The 16650-nt window shown below is 45.4% G+C and overlaps 2 protein-coding genes and 1 pseudogene across 2 annotated transcripts; 1 reads left to right on the top strand and 2 right to left on the bottom strand.

Annotated features, from left to right (window-relative positions):
- Positions 1 to 317: 317 nt before the first annotated feature.
- On the bottom strand, positions 318 to 1410 carry LOC125516651 (annotated as a pseudogene).
- On the top strand, positions 1347 to 3999 carry LOC125516234 (ribonuclease H2 subunit C-like). Its single transcript, XM_048681710.1, has 4 exons — positions 1347 to 1553; positions 1646 to 1738; positions 2595 to 2773; positions 3633 to 3999. The coding sequence occupies exons 1-4, from the start codon at positions 1409 to 1411 to the stop codon at positions 3696 to 3698; spliced, it is 483 nt and encodes a 160-aa protein (XP_048537667.1). The 5' UTR covers positions 1347 to 1408; the 3' UTR covers positions 3699 to 3999.
- A 459-nt stretch (positions 4000 to 4458) lies between these two features.
- On the bottom strand, positions 4459 to 7955 carry LOC125516233 (porphobilinogen deaminase, chloroplastic). The gene is made up of 5 exons (XM_048681709.1): positions 7640 to 7955; positions 6534 to 6939; positions 5855 to 6058; positions 4948 to 5125; positions 4459 to 4853 (listed from the first exon to the last, which is right to left on the bottom strand). The coding sequence occupies exons 1-5, from the start codon at positions 7786 to 7788 to the stop codon at positions 4735 to 4737; spliced, it is 1056 nt and encodes a 351-aa protein (XP_048537666.1). The 5' UTR covers positions 7789 to 7955; the 3' UTR covers positions 4459 to 4734.
- Positions 7956 to 16650: the final 8695 nt, after the last annotated feature.

The following is a 16650-nucleotide window of genomic DNA, read 5'->3' as shown; positions in this document are numbered from 1 at the left end:
CACCCTAAAATGCGTCTTGATGGACAAATACTCCCCTCAACTCGAATTTGGTACGATTTCAACCCCCAAATCCTCAAAACCGGATGAATCTCCCCCTTAGGTGGTTTTGCTGCTGAGTTGTCAGATTGTAGGCGGTTTTAGAATATGATTAGGCATTTGACTCTATTTTCTTAGAAGCTAAACATTTGACTCTTTTGACGTGGCACCAGACCAGTCATCCTCGCTCATTCTTTTTCCTTCATTCATAATGCATGTCGTTGTAGACCATGGCTACGAGGATGCCGCTGCATCTGCCGTCGGAAGCGTTGAGCGCGATGTCACGGGGACGTCGCGGCAGGACCTTTCCACCCAGCGAGCATGCCAGGCGGCATGTCCTCCCACCGGCCGGCCACGAGGTCGAACACGGCGCCCTCCTTGGCGCAGCTGCCGTGTACGTTGACTATGCAGACCTTCCACCCGCGCAGACGACATCCGCGGCGTCCCGGCTGAACCGCACGTCCCGCAGTGGCGGGAGCGGCTCCCACGGCGCGAACGGCGTGGCGGGGTCCCCTGTCGACCCGGAGCGCGCGACAGCGAGGTCGGAGCTAGCGCCCATGCCTCTCGCCATGAACAGGCGGCCGCGCGCTGCGCCCGCCATGCAACTGCGCGGGGCGACCAACCAGCGCGGCACGGGCGCGGTGGCCGGGTCAAACACGAGTGGGCTGCAAAGCGCCGGCTGGAGCGGCTAAGTGAACCCCACGATGAGGATGAGCCGCCCCGCCGCGGCCACGAATTGGAGCGGCAGCCAGCGAGAGAGGAACGACTGGTGGTAGAGCGCGGGGGTGGCAACGAGATCGGCGGCGGCGGCAGCCCGTCCCACCGCGCGGCAATCGGATCGTAGGCCGTGAAGGGAGTGCCACCATTGCTAGTGCCCTCGAGGAGCGCGTAGAGCGAGAGGAACAGCGGGAACGACGCCGCGTACAGGAGGCGGCGCCACGAGCGACAGAGACGATGTGCATGAGGAGCAGGCGAGCTTTACTGTCTATCTATGCATCCCCAAATACCATGCCACGTCACACGATCTATTCCCAAAACCGCCTAAAATCAAACGGAAACCACGTAAGGGTGAGATTTACCCAGTTTCAAGGATTTGGGGGCTATAATCGTACCAAATTTGAGTTTAGGGGGTTATTTGTCCCTCAGACTGCATTTGGGGGTGAAAATGGACTTCTTTCTTTTTTATAAGAAGAAAAAGGATAGACGCGGGCTTGCATGAACCGTGGGCCGCTGGAACCGGGCCCATCTTTATTCAGCTCACCAGGGGTGCCGCACCAACGAAGAGACTTGTCTCAAAAATAAAACCCAACGAAGAGACCACCAGTCCACCAGCGGGACGTGGCGACTGCTCTGAAACCCCCAAACCAAAACCATGGAGCAAGCCACCCCTCCCGCCGCCGCTGGCGTCGACCTATCCCCGGCGGCGACCGACCTCGGCCGGGTGCACCTCCTGCCCTGCGGCATCAGGCACAACAGCGCCGCCGCCGTCTCCGACTACTTCAAGCCGAGGGACACTGGTCCGTTCGCTCGTTTCCCCTCCTCTCTCTGTTCGTCCGTCTACCTTCTGTCTGTTTGGTTGACGAATTGGTGGGTGCGTGCGTGCGCGCAGGCGTGGAGGTGGATGGGGTGAAGGTGGAGGAGGCCTTCTTCCGCGGGAGGAACCTGCAGGGCGCCACCGTCGCGCTCCCCGATGGCTACCGAGGTGAGCTCCCGCGATCTGATGGTGCCATGTAAACCTGTTTCTGCTCGGTGGAAACGGTGACGATACTTAGATTTGGGAGCTCTGGAACAGATTTGAAAAACTGCACAAAGCAAACTTCTCTCTGTTGGAATTATGCTGTCCTTCTATCCATATATGAGAAATGTGCGCGCTACTGCTTGATGTTAAAGCTTTTCTTTGAGATCTGGATATTTAAAGATGTATCGTGGCCTGATCCTGTGTTAAATTAAAATGTGCCAGAGTGTACTTACTTAGATAGGCTTAATTCATTTCAACAGGGTGGTGCTTATAATGGAAACCTTCGCAAGGGACGTGAAATTTGGTTTAGCTCACCACAGAAATGGCCATTGAATTGTGACATGGTCTTTTACTATTTTATTATCTTGTGTCAAACCCGCATGGAAACAAAAATCTTAGATGCCTTATTCCTGGCAGAATGTAAAATTGTCTAGGGATACTAGGTTTATAAATATAACAATGTATTTCTGGACTATTAAGGCCCTGTTCGGAGTCACTCTGACTCCACAACTCCGCTCCGGAGCAGCCAGAGCTGTAGTTGCAAATCAGGGAGCAGCTAATTCCTCGCTCCGCAGATCCTTGAATTTTCAGAAGTTGGTGGGTTGCCGAACAGGCACTAATATACACACACGTGCAGTAGGGGTTCTCCCCTACTGTCTCATTCTCATTTGTCAAAAAAAAAGAGTATTTCTGGACTATAGCGATGGTATGATATGATGTTGGTCACACTCTACTCTTCCATGTTTTCAGTACAATGTCTGAGTTTGGCACCATCTTCTTGTATGTTGCTCGAGTTTGGTGGTCTGAAACTTACCTGTAGGTTATGTACTGGAGAAGAAGAAGAACGAAGAAAAGGATGCTCAGGGCATGGATGAGGAGGCTAGCAATTTTGTATCCCGTGCAGAATTCCAGAACATAACTTACTGGAATCATGACACCATGCCATCAGCAGAGGATCCTCTCCCACGGTCCTTTCATTGGTTAGCCATTGCGAATGCAGTAAGTGTTTTTTCCTTTCTTTCCAGAATGTGTTTGATCCATTTTTAGCAGTTGAGTTGTTATGCTTCTGTACTGTTCGGCTTCCATCCCTAAAATATTTGGTACATGACTGTTGACCATGTTAGTCAGGGTAAAGTACATAATAAAATATTTGGTTGATGATATTTGGTACATGACTGTTGACCATGTTAGTCAGGGTAAAGTACATAATAAAATATTTGGTTGATGACTGTCGACCATGTTAGTCAGGGTAAGGTACATAAGACAAAATTTTGGTGAAGTCAATATGAGCTATTCCCATAGAATGAATTAACTTCTACTAATTGCTTGGTGAGTTTGATTATGTTAACCATTGTGTATGCAGTGAGTGTTATTTTTCTTCCAGAATTTGTTTAATCCATTTTGAGCAGACGAGCTGTTATGCTTTTGTACTGTTTAGCTTCCATCCCCCATATATTTGGCAGACGACCATTGACCATGTTAGTCAGGGTAAGGTTCATAAGACACTGGTGAAGTCAATATGATCTATGCCCATACAATGAATTAACTTGTACCCTTGCTTGGCTTGTTTGATTATGTTAGTAACTCCGCATTCCAAGTTCCACATTCTCTTCATGACTGTTAAATGGACAATGCTTTGCAAACTAAACATTATTGTTCGTTTGATTGATTCTGTAATGTGTTGTTCCTGGACCTACTTGTGCTGAGCTTACAGTTGACCAACATGATGTATCTTTGTTTGGCCAATATTCCTTTCATTTTGTTAGCCGGTTAGGTATGGTAACACGTAGTGGTATCTACTAAAAGAACTTGTGAAACTTTATCAGATTGTCTTAACTCAAGCTTCCTGTTTGTGCAGATGCACAAGCCAGTGACTGCTGAAGACATGGCTAACATGTCAGCCAGGCAGAATCAGAACAGTTGACCAAGATCTATTACATAGTGAATCTGTTATTTAGTTCCAGCAAGAGCCAATCTAACAAGCAATCTACCACCCTGATGAACTTGGAATGTTGCAATTGTAACGGTCGTTAGCTGCGAGCCTGTGAGGGCCAGGCACTCTTGTGTTAAGATTATCAGTCTGTGTTGCCAACCTGTTGTTCTCTTCTTGAGGGGGCTCTTTCCTGTTCTACTGAGCAGTTCATTTGTCAGCCTATCAGAGTGTAGTATCAAAAAACGTCTTACATTATGGGACGGAGGGAGTACATGTGATCTTGTGAATTTAAGTTCTCATGTCTTGATATGATGTGGACATATTAAATTGTCATAATATGACACAGGAAATTCTCATAATTATAAGTGCCAATGTGCTACCGCTGCTCCCAACCTAAGAGAAGTGCCACATTTTAGTCATTTTTTTAAAGGATGCTTTGATAATGAAATCATTTCTAACACCAAGATAGATTGCGTCATATAAATTTGTTGCAAGACTTAAACATGACTTTTTGCCATTTTTCCAAGGTACTCCCTCGATAAAGAAATATAAGAGCGTTTAGATCACTACTTTTCCACGTTCTTATATTTATTTACAAAGGGAGTAGTAGATATGATCGTACTATCCTGGCAAAAAAAAAACAATGATCGGTATTAGGTAGCACAAGCGTGGTAGCATACTACATGAGAGACGTCCTGGAAACCATTCAAAAATGAATATAAAGAAAAATAAACAACCTTGGCAAACAGCGGATTCAGAACCGGTTGTTTCCTGAAACAGCAAAACATCTGCAAAATTACATCACATTACAATGTTACAACAATACTGCGAGCAGAAGCCTCTTCCAGAACTCGATGAAAATCGAAGGATAACAAACCACTAAACCGTGTTCTAAGTTCTAACCCGCAGAGCCAAAAAAACAGAGATACAAATTTGATTGGTACAGCTCAATATGTAGTACAAACTTCTATCATAACTACGAGAAGATGGTAAAAAAAATGAACGCTATTAGGGCATGGCGGATTTCCTATTGTAAGCCATCGAAGAAACCAGGTCCGGCCTTTGATTTCAGTTCGTGGCCGGCGTCTTGACCTAACGCGACCATGTCATCAAAAGAATATGTTCCACTTCTTGACGTCTCGTATACTATAAGAACAATCATGCACAAACACAGAAATTATTGCCTAACAAAATATGGCTAGTTCATATCATATGAGCTTAATTGAAAAGAAAACCATACCTATAGAGCCATCTGGTGAAGCCAATAGCCCCCGGAATGAGCAGTTCCCATCCTTGTCACGATAAGCATATGCCGCAATTGGAGTTCGGCAGTTACCATCAAGAACAGACAAGAATTCTCTTTCACATGCAACAGCTAATCTGGTATCTTCATGATTCAAAGAGGACAGATACTCCATCTACACACAAAAAATGGAAAGAGGGGGGATCAGCATCTTTAACTAGATGGTGTAAACAAAAGAAAAACTCAGGCAATTGGCTGGTGTGTTCTGCGCACAACACAGAATGAAACTCAGGGCACCTACGCACAACACAGAATGAAACAACAGTATGCAATAGGAAATCAGAATGTTCTAACTCCATGCTCTCTGAGTAATTTCGAAAACTAAAATATTCAACATGGTGTGGTCAAAAATCAACAACAAAAAAATGATTGGAGGCAAGCTAGGCAAAATGGCTAATAGCCGAGCAATTTTAACATGCTCCCTCTTACCCCCTCTTTTCACATGGGAGGTAATCAGGTAAGAAGGTAAGAGTTAATCAAACCCACTACTCAATGCAACCAATGGCTCAGATCTATTTTGTACTCTTACCTCTCAAGTAAAAAGGGGAGGTAAGAGGGAGCATGTTAAGAAACCTCAATAAAGATGTGAAATATGAAGAGTTGGTCGACAATGCAGAATTGAACACAACTGCATCTTTGTAAGAACATGATGTGGTACAATGGCCAATAAAGACCACAAAATAGACACTTGAACCTATCAGGTTATCAGAGGCACATGCAAAATTGAAGTATTAAAACATAGTGGCATAACACAGCTGGTACCACATTTGGGTATGGCATTATGCATGCATGCAGCATCTAAGATTTTTACTCTGCTAGCAGATTGAAACATTAGACGACCTACCATTTTATCATCATTGCTCCTGCAAGTTATTCCAATAGCGCCTTGAGCGACTGCTGGAAGCATTTCGTCTACTGATAATACAGATGTTGCAGTTTCTGGCATGCCTAACCGTTTTAGTCCAGCCAGTGCCAACAATGTAGCATGTACATCTCCTTCTTTAAGTTTCCTTAACCGTGTCTGAACATTTCCTCTGAAGTTAACAACCTGAAAACCAATTCACTATTGTTAAGCCCAAATTAACCAAGAAGAGTCTCTAATAAAAATGGCTTGTAAAATAATAAAGCAGTACATATTACTAAAGTAGAAGACTGATTTACAGTGGGATTGGATGGGTTTTAGATAAGATTTTTTTTTTTGCAAGAATACTGCTTGGCACATAAGGACATGAAACAACATCCCTTCAAAATAGCAATCTGTGATATACTCCCTCCGTTCCAAAATAGATGACCCACGCTTTGTACTAACTTTGTACTAAAGTTAGTACAAAGTTGAGTCATCTAATTTGGAACGGAGGGAGTATGTCCTTATACAAGTTTCAGGCAGTTTTATGTATGGAAAAGAAAAATATGAGTTTAACAGTGATGGGTTAGCATAGATTATTTTTAGAATGAAAAACAACAAGGAACAAAACATAAGGAAAGACGTATTGCACTAATGCAGTCATCACAAGTAGACTTACTTTTAGTGATGGATATTTATAGAGAATCTGAGATTGCCTCCGCAGGGAAGCACTTCCGATAACACTACCAGCAGGAAGCTCCCCAAGAGTTTTTGCAGTCAGGCATATGAATGCATCTCTCACATCTTCTCGTGGGAGGTTACAGGGCAATATCATGCCTTCGGGTAGATATGTTGGGACATCTTTCATCGAGTGGACCGCGATGTCAATGCTTCCCTGCAAGAGCGCATCGTCTATCTCCTTGGTGAATAAACCCTTGCCTCCTATATCCGCCAGGGGTTTGTCCAAGATCATGTCTCCTGTGGTCTTTATGATGACAATCTCAATGGCACCATCCTCGGCTAACTCCGTGTGTGCAGCTTTCAGTTCGTCACGGGTTTGACGGGCTTGTGCAAGAGCAAGAGGACTGTCCTACATAGTCAGCAATTTGGATTATAGACTTGCATGTGCAAGCAAGACACTTTGGTACAGAGGAGAGAAATAAAAACACATCGAACTGAACATTGAAAAAGACAGCTAGAATTCGACAGGACGCTTTTGTACTTTGAATTTGTCTCCCACCCCTAAAAATGAAGGCCGAAGCCACACAAATTTCCACCAAGTCAAATCATGAATTCAGTAGGCCAAAACAAGCAAAAGGTGGCCAGAAGCTAAACGAAACTCTGTATACATCCACGTGAAACCCAGAGCAAGTTCACCGAACTAAAAATCTCTGAAACATCTCACGTTGACCCCGAATCGAGCTGCTAACATGTATAGGTGCAGTTTTGCTGACTGGAAAATGTTCACTATTTAGCACGATTAAGGTCAACGGCGTGGTGCTACCGATGTTCCACGATTCCATCGAAGCCCCAGCTAAAATGCAAATCCTGGTAAACGTCCTCAACAATTCGCGTCAGAATCAGGCAATATCTGGCACCTAGAAACGCAATCGGGTCGGTCAGAGCCGCATCTCGAAACGGGAGCTCCTAGGGAAACAAAGACAGGATCTTGCGGGCGCCTCCGGCACATTGCCGCCCCCAAATCCAACCGAGTTAACACCCAGAGACGCGATTCTTGTACACCAAGCAACCGAGAATCTGTGACGAAGGGTTCGAATTGATCACCTCCCGCGCGTGCCAATCCGGATGAGGGAGACCTTGGGCTGCGCCTCGGCCTGGACGGCGACGGCGGCGCGCACCACCGCCCGGCGCGGGCGCGCGAGGCAGGTCGGCGAGCCGAGGAGGGTGTGGTTGGTGCATCTCAGCGTCGCCATCTCCGGCGGCTGGGAAGGGGGGCGAGAGAGGGGTCGGGCGAGGCGGGCGGGAGATGCAGGGGGAGGGAGGAGCAGAGCAGAGCAGAATTCTGCGCTGTTATGGAGAGGGCGGAGGGATGGATGAGGGGGCAGAGGATAATGTATTGTCCGGATTGGCCTACTCCTCCTCTCTCTAGTGCAGAGAGAGAGGGAGGGAGAGGGAAAGAAATCAGGTTTATTGGATCTTGTAGGTTTGCTGCGGTTTATTCAGCTCTTTTCCTCAACCAGCTTGAATGAATTTAATTTAGGACGTGTCTACCGAGCGGCTGGTTGCTCGATAGCAAATTCGTGGCAGCCTCTCCTTTTTAGGTATGTTTTTGTCTTAATCAAACAAATTAGGAATTATTTTATCCTCCTAGTAAGAAAAAGACAAAGACTATACAACATGTTTAACCAGAATTATAAAAGCACACACCCGAACCTGTGTGAACGCATTTAATTCAGCTTTAAAAAAAATTAGAAAAGCCACAACTTTTAAACGAAACATCGAAATTAAGATCCGCTTTCACCACTGAAATCCTCGCGATGTGCCCTTCGAAACTAGATTCCACATGGATATGTTTCGACAAACTTTTTCTGTGCAATTTTGTCCCCGTTTTGTGCAACTGGCTAGTTGTTGATGTGCAACTACCTAATAGTCGATGTGCAACTTTTTCTTTATCAGTTTTGCTAAAGCACATCTAGATGTGCCATAAGTATTGCACATCTAAGTCCTATGTTATTGATCTTACGTCGAGATTCGTGTGGATATTTCCCTTTTTCTTTTTTCTTTTTTCTTTTCTCTTTATGCTTGATTCACTCACTTAGATGTGCAATAATTAGAGCACATCTAGATGTGCCCTAGACACCTTTATCCATGGATGTGCAGTTTTCAATGATGACACCTCACCTCAAACTACCCACTATCAAGTGAGATGTGCAACTTCGTCTGCTACCCCAACCAACTGCTTAGTAGTCGATATGCAACTTTTCTCCTCTAGTTGGAAGTGCAATTTTCACTGTTTGCTACCTTGGTCAACTGCCAAGTAGTAGATGTGCAACTTCGGAAACAGTCCCAACCAACTACCTAATGGTTGATGTGTATGTGTAACTTTTCCCAGTACCCGTGGATGTGTAATTTTCATTGCCAGCACCCCTTTCCACCCACCCCAGCTAGTGAGATGTGCATCTTGAGGATCTCTCACCTGTAGACAACTTTTCTCCACCCTCATGGTCTTTGTGCATTTTTTCACCATTCAACAAATCCATACCAGTGAGATGTGCAACTTTATATGTTGCCCTGGCCAACTGCCTAGCAGATTCTGTGCAACTACTTCTATAGCCCCTGCCAACTAAAACTACATATACACAAGTATGGAGGGAAAGGAGTTGCCCCTCGACTACTAAAAAATTAGCTAAAACAATAGAGTAAGTTGCACATATAGCTGGTAGGGGTAGGTGGGGGCAATGGTATGACAACAATGGAAAATTATATCATCCATGTATAGGGAAGGGAGGGTTGCACATCGACTAATAGGTAGTTGGCCGAATAATAGACTAGTTGCACATCATTAAAAATTAGTTGTCGTGGTTACTAGGTTGCAAATCTCACAATAATTTCGATCATGCAACTTTAAAAATGGTTTTGAAAAAAGTTGAATCATGTTGTACTAAAATTGCACGATGGAGTAACTCTCGTAGTTGTGCATGAGCTACTACGGCAATGAGAGTGTGCAAATCCGCAACCGCGCATGAGAAATTATTCAACAAGAGTGTGCAACGTTGTGGTCGGTGCATGAGTAATTATGCCGACGAGAGTGTGCAATTCCGTGTCCCTTGCATGTGTGACTATGTCATCGAGAGTGTGCAACTCCACAGCTGTGCGCGAGAAACTATGCTGACAAGAGTGTGCAGATCCCATAATCATGCATGCAAGGTTATCAGAATCGCGATTTTGAATCGGATCGGAACCCCGATGGTAGGATCGCAAATCATAGAATCTTCACTATCAGAATCGTAGAAGCGTAGATTCTATGAAGTAAAATCGTAGAATCAGAGGGGTTAGTTTGGGTCATAAAGTCATAGAATCGTATAATAGAATCGCGATTCTGACAACCTTGCATGCATGAGCTATTATGTCGACAAGAGTGCGCAACTCCGTCGCCGCGCATGTGCGACTACTCTACCGCGTGTGAGCAACTCTCGTGGTCGTGTGTGAGCTACTATACCAGCGAGAGTGTGCAACTACACAGCAGCGCGTGTGCGACTATGCCGCTATGCATGTGCACCTCCCCGACATGAGCTACTATTCTGACGAGAGTGTGCAACTCCACGACCACACGTGTGCGACTATGCCGCCGCACATGTGCAACTCACACAGTCGTGCGTGACCTACTATGCCGGCGAGAGTGTGCAACTTCGACAGCTATCCTAACCAAGTATCTGGCAGTCGATGGGCAACTTCGATATCATGGTGTGCAGCTTTGCGCGGCTTCCCGACAACTGCATCGCTCCACCTCCATCACCGAGAGAAAAGGAGGACATGATGCGGCTGGGGGCTACTGCTTTGGCTCCATGGCCAGGGTCTTCCCAGCGTCCTGCTAATCGTAGCCACAATGGATTTGTCGGTCGCACCCTGAACACCGCTGCGAGCGTGGATGTGGACACTCATGCGTGACCTACCACACCGATGAGAGTGTGCACCTCTACGGCCGAGCGTGCGCGACTGCACCGACGCGCGTGTGCACCTCCATGGATGTGCGTGTGCGACTATGACGTGCTTACAAACATCACACACTCTAGCTACACTTAGTAAGCAATGCGAGCGCGAGTCATCATCTTGCCAACTTAGTATCACCATGTTGTGTAACTTCTCAATGGTCATATCCAATTGAGAACTATTATGTGTGCAACAACTACTGCGAATGCCAACAAAAAAAATATTACTAGCAAACATAGATCAACTTAAGCAACTCCGTACCAATAGGATGTGCAACTTTGACAAGTACCCCGACCAACTTCCTGGCAGTCGTTGTGCAACTCCGAAAGCATGGTTGTGCAACTTTACGTGTCTTTCCGACGATGATATCGCTCCAACTCCAACACCGAGAAAAAAAGAGACAGTCTGTTGCGCTACTGCTCCGGCTCCACGAGTAGGGGTCTTCCACAATCAACATGACCTGTTAACCCATCCATAATGGATTTGTGAGTCACACCTCGAGCACCACTGCGTCACCTCCACTCCAACTACCCCTTGCAGTACGAATGCAACTTCTACGGCTACCCTGTGCAACTCTGAAAGTATGGTTGTGCAACTCTTCCTATGGTGAGAAAATCCGAGATTGATAAATTACAAAACATACAAGCGTTGCAGTATTAGTTGACTAAAGAAAACATCTATTTCAGCATCCAATCATCCACTGAATGATAGGTTTCTGCAAGGAAGATGAAAAATACATAGACTGGACCTTTGCTTCGGCGGATATGTCCAGATTGCATTGTATACTACTTAAACAGTTTGGAACAAATCGGAAACTCCTTGACAACAACATTAGAAACAAATCCATAGATAATAGTAATACTACTTTGCAGCCTAAATCCACCCGAGAAGACACCTTGTCTCCAACTAATAAACTAGTAATTAACTACAGTCTTACACCCGCATAATGATACTATCATTAGGAGAAGATTTGAGAACAGTTGGTGTTCTTTTCGATCCAAATGCAGAAACGCAGCTCCTTGATGAACGAGAGGAAGTAGGATGTGTGGATCTCAAATCCAGTGGCGATGGAGAAGATAGGGAGGGGCGGCGGCGGAGGCGCGCCGAAGTCGACGCAGATGGAGAGGAGGCACAGCATGGCGGTGGTCGGCGGGGGCGAGCTTGACCCGAGGCGTGGATCCTCCACGGCGGCGACCTGTGTGGAACAGAGAGAGAGCTGAGAGGGAGAGCGAAGGAAGAAAGAGGAGGGAAGGCAGGAGGGGACCGGCGTGACGCGGATCCTGTTTGCCGGCGAGACGGCCGCTCGTGAAGCTCCTGGGCGGCGTGCTTCACCAGATGCGTGCAAGGGGATTAGTTGTTTTTTTTTTCTGAAGAGAGGCATCTACTGAAGAGAGATAGCGAGTCAGCGACGACTGTTTCTGTCGGCTAGCGCGGCCGCTCGTTTCCTCCGGATCGTGCGCGCGCACTTTTTAGGTTCTGGGTTTAATTTATTACTACCCCGTCTCATAATGTAGAACATGTTACATTATGGGACGAAGGGAGTAGGTTCGTTTTTATTTGCTGTGGTTTTTATTTATTTATTTGTGAACCAACCTGTGGTTGGATGGTTAGAGGGACTGTGGTATCCCAGCCCATCAGGGTTCAAATCCTGATGCTCGCATTTATTCTTGAATTTATTTCAGAATTTCCGGCGATGCGCATTCAGTGGAAGGAGACGTTCCCGTCGACGACGAGGTGCCTACGGTGCCTTCGTAAATCTCAAAATGATATGCCGGCTCAGTCTTTCGGAGGTGCTCATAGGGGTAGGGTGTGCGTGTGTGCGTTCATAGGGGTGAGTGTATGCGGGTGTATATGAGCGCTTGTGTCTGTATTGATGTTCAAAAAAAGGTTCATTTTTATTTAGTCCACGTATTAGCTTTATTGAAAGTCAAGTTTTGCAAACTTTGACAAAGTTTATAAACAAAAATATTAACATATACAATAACAAATCAATACCATTAGATTCATTGTTGAATGTACTTTCACATCATATACATTTGTTATAGTAAATGTTTATAGTGTTTTCTATAAACTTGATCAAACTTTATGAAGTTTGACTTCAGTCAAATCTAATATGCAGAGTAAATAAAAACGGATGGAGTAAGATAGGGCTTGTTTATTTTGTTGGGATCTTTTAGATATACAGAAGATGAGTTTAGCATGACGGAAGATTTATCTTTCGTCATGTATTAATAGATTTGATGTTTTTTACAATGACTAAGTATTGAAGAGTACTCCTTCGCTCGTATGCAAGGGCAACCCGTTGCGTGGGTTTCCTGTGTCGACGGTCTACCTCATCTCTTGTAGTCTTAGGGCCATGGAGGCACGGTGGATCTCGACCCTTACTGGTCGGAGGACTTTATTTTTGGATGTTTTCGTGAGTTTTGTTAGGGTTTGTTTCTTGCTTTGAGAGGCAAGCGATGGCAGCTCTTTAAAGAAGAAATAAGGTTATCCCCGCCTAGGCCTCGTCACAGCGGTGCTTCTAGCGTCGTTGGAGGGCATGTGGAGGTTTGTATCTGACAGATCTCACGGGATTCGGACGACGTTCAACTTCAGTGGATCCGGTCCCTATTCGTGTGTCTACAGGTTGGATGCTTCCGATCTATGCTTCTTTTCATCGGCATCGGTTGTGGTGCGCTGGTCCCGTAGGCCATTGCACGACGACTTCCCGACTGTCTACTACAACAAGTTTGCCCGGCTCCGGTGAGGGAGGGGCTTTGGCGGTGGTGAGCTTAAGGCTCGATCTCATCCCTAAATGGTCTATGGATCTGAATGTAATTTTTATTTCTTATGTTCTTTGTACTATCTTGATAGTTGATGAATAGAATGTAAATTTTTTCTAAAAAAAAAGGACTGAGTATTGAAGACGATGGAGAAAAGTCTTTGTAAACCTTCAAGAGTGAATATCAATGAACCACATGTATTCAGACGAAAGATTTAGAAAACAACAACTTTCTGGAAAAAAACATCAGAAAACCAAATTATTGGGGCTAAAGGTAGTTGATGACATGTACACATGGTTTAGTTGTAGTCTTTTTGAATAAGAGTATCGATCCTACATGCAGCAGATGAATTGGATTTTGTCCTTTATAGAGACTTATGAAATGTGCCTGCAAGTTAAGTAGACGCAAAGTAAAATGAAGGTGAATGGTTGTGATAATTTTGAGTAGAGTGCAAACAAAAGTAAATAGCATAAAAGAAGTAAAAGAGCACAACGAGGTGAATAAAGCGATAAAATAAGTAAGAGAATTAAGGCATTCTCGGAGAGTCCGGAGTTCTAGGTTGGATACTTGAGCCACTGTTGATATTTGTAATTAGGCGGATCCGGGTACAAACATAGGGTATATGTTCTGCTCGAGTTAGACTTCATACCACGCACATCACTAGCGTGGTTTCCTAGTTCCGGTTCTCAATACGACAATTAAGGGTTTTCCCTTGGACGTGACCGCACTAAGAGTTCTCCGTTATTCTCCTATCAGTTGCAAAGGTATGGTAGAGAGAATTTTTCTATCACCTCGAATAACCTCAGCATCTTAGCATTTACAAAGACAGTAATATGCTCTGTAGTATTCAAGGTGAAAATACTGAGTGGGACTCCTTCACAACATTCACGACTGTTATTAAATCAAGCATTCAACAGAGAATCGCATATCCACATAAGCATTCAGCACCTATACATACCAAGGTTCATCCATATCCATGAGAACTAAGAAAACTACTCACACATGGCAAGCATTATATGAATAGGGACGATAAACATGGATGATAAATCAAAGTAATACATGTAGGGATCCACTAGGGTTCGGTACTACAATGGAATGGATATGGGATGGTGATGAAGATGGTTGATGTCCGAGTCTCCTTGCACAAGGTGATGGCGATGACGGAGTCGTCATTACCGATTTCCCCTCTCAATGCCTTCCGGAAGTTGACGGAGTCTCCAATGCCCTCAAGGTGATGGCTATGACAGAGTCTCCTTGCACAAGCAAGCACGATGGCATAGTCGACTACGTCGATGAAGAAGGTTGCGCTAGTATTGGCCACAAGCTTGAGCATCGAGAGTGCAACCTAGAAGTTCGATCATGATTGGCATGAGCCCTAGCACGAGCATAACACTCGCCTCTATTACAGTCAGGCGAGAGTGCACCAAAATCGACAAGTGAGTGTGGTGTAAAACTCTAAGAAAAGCTCACCACGATTTCTCGCCAGTACATGGTAATGGTGCCAGGGTGTTCTCCATTGGTATGGTCACTACAAAAAAATACACTTCCGTGATGATACGTGTTTGTCATAGTAGGTCATTTTTTTGTCATGCATGTACATCCATGACAATTTTATGACAGAATCAAGATAGTCATACCTGTGCTGTCGTAGAAGTGTTCCATGACATTACCAAAATTATCATCACGGAAGTGTCCACTTCCATGACGATAAATCGCGCGTCACAGAAGTGCTTTCGTCAATGGTGACCGACACGTGGCATCCACCGTAACGGAACGCCGTTAAGCTATCGGGTCGGGTTTTGGATCCGATAACCTGTTAACAGCCCCGACCAATGGGGATTTTCCATGTGTAAAATCATCATTGGCTAGAGGAAACACGTGTCGGCTCATCGTCGGGACAGATGTCATCCACTCACTGGACAGAATGCACCTATGATACGTCGACACGTGGCACGACCCAACAAGTTTAAATGGGCCGACCCACCTAAAGGCCCACAAGATTTTGCTGACCATAATGGGTCGGCCCAGCTAAAGACCCACAAGATTTTGCGGACCATGATGGGCTGGCCCAACTAAAGGCCCACAAGATTTCGCGGGCCATAATGGGCCGGCCCAGGTAAAAGCCCACAAGATTTTCGTGTGCCATAATAGGCCCGCCCAGGTAAAGTCGCACAAAATTCTTGCGGATCATAATGGTCCGGCCCAGCTAAAGGCCCACGAGATTTCGCCGACATTAATGGGCCGGCCCAGCTGTAGGCCCATAAGATTTTGTGGACCCTAGTAGGCCGGCCCGTTAACTGGCTGCCATGTTTTGGGCCAAATGCCGGTCCATATTTGATCCAGTCTATTAATGGCCTGCCACGCTCTGGGCCTAATAGTGGCCCATATGAGATCCGGCCCGTTAAAAGCCTACCACGTTCTGGGCCAAATTACGGCCCAGATCAGGTCCGTCCCTTTAAGAGGTTTTGGGCCTAATTATGGCCCATATCGGATTCGGCCTGTCAACTAGACACTATGCTTTTGGGCCCACTTGCTAAAGGCCCACTTAGTAATTCGGCCTGATATTAGTTTTGGCCTGTTAAGGGTCCGTTTAACATTTTGGCCCTATATTAATTTCAGTCTGTTAAAAGCCCGTCATATAGTTGGGCCTAACTACGGCCCGGTTTGCATCTGGCCTGCTCGCAACCGATATCTGATTGGGCCAAATAAGGACCGAGACAATTTTTCGGCCTGTTAAAAGCCCGTGATTTGATTCGCACAATCATGGGCCGGGGTTCATTTCAGGCTGCTGCCGGCCCGTGAGCTGATCGGCACGTTTCAGGCCCAACCTACATCGTGATTGCATGACGGCCCGATTATGTACCGTAATTTTACGGTTTGGCCGGTTCACTGCGAAGACAGGATATATATACAGTAAAATAACTGCAGCATCATGAATAAGAAAAAACCTATACTATACAATAAAGAAATTACGGCATATTACATCCAGTGGGCATCAAAGTTTGCCACTATGATAATAAAGCACAAGCAGACAGCAGATTACATACACTGGGCATCAAAGATCACCACCAGTGCAAATAAACACGCTGACAAAATAATATACAAAACTGACAGCACTTCAATAGAGTTCAAGAAAGGTTAGCCCTGCTGGGGAGCTGCAGTGCAAGCAGCTGAGCAAGATGATGAGACTACGCTTGTTCAACACTTATATCTTCCTCACTCTGAAAGATAAACAAGCAGACAGATGACAGGTTTTGCACATAAAAGTATCAGTGCTGACAATTCATCACATTTCTTACTGACGAATAAAGTGACACAGTTTAAATTTGCATTAACACAATATGGTATTGTTCAGGTCAAGAC

This window comes from Triticum urartu, chromosome 6, assembly GCF_003073215.2.
Source record: "Triticum urartu cultivar G1812 chromosome 6, Tu2.1, whole genome shotgun sequence".
Taxonomy (NCBI): Eukaryota; Viridiplantae; Streptophyta; class Magnoliopsida; order Poales; family Poaceae; genus Triticum; species Triticum urartu.
This window is presented reverse-complemented; position numbering and strand designations above follow the sequence as displayed.

Coding starts and splice junctions, on each gene's coding strand:
- LOC125516233 (XM_048681709.1), bottom strand. CDS start 7,788: ATGGCGACGCTGAGATGCACCAACCACACCCTCCTCGGCTCGCCGACC. Junction 6,940..7,639: donor CGGATTGGCACGCGCGGGAG/GTGATCAATTCG, acceptor TATGTAGGACAG/TCCTCTTGCTCTTGCACAAG. Junction 4,854..4,947: donor TTCACCAGATGGCTCTATAG/GTATGGTTTTCT, acceptor TTGTTCTTATAG/TATACGAGACGTCAAGAAGT.
- LOC125516234 (XM_048681710.1), top strand. CDS start 1,409: ATGGAGCAAGCCACCCCTCCCGCCGCCGCTGGCGTCGACCTATCCCCG. Junction 1,739..2,594: donor GCTCCCCGATGGCTACCGAG/GTGAGCTCCCGC, acceptor ACTTACCTGTAG/GTTATGTACTGGAGAAGAAG. Junction 2,774..3,632: donor GGTTAGCCATTGCGAATGCA/GTAAGTGTTTTT, acceptor CTGTTTGTGCAG/ATGCACAAGCCAGTGACTGC.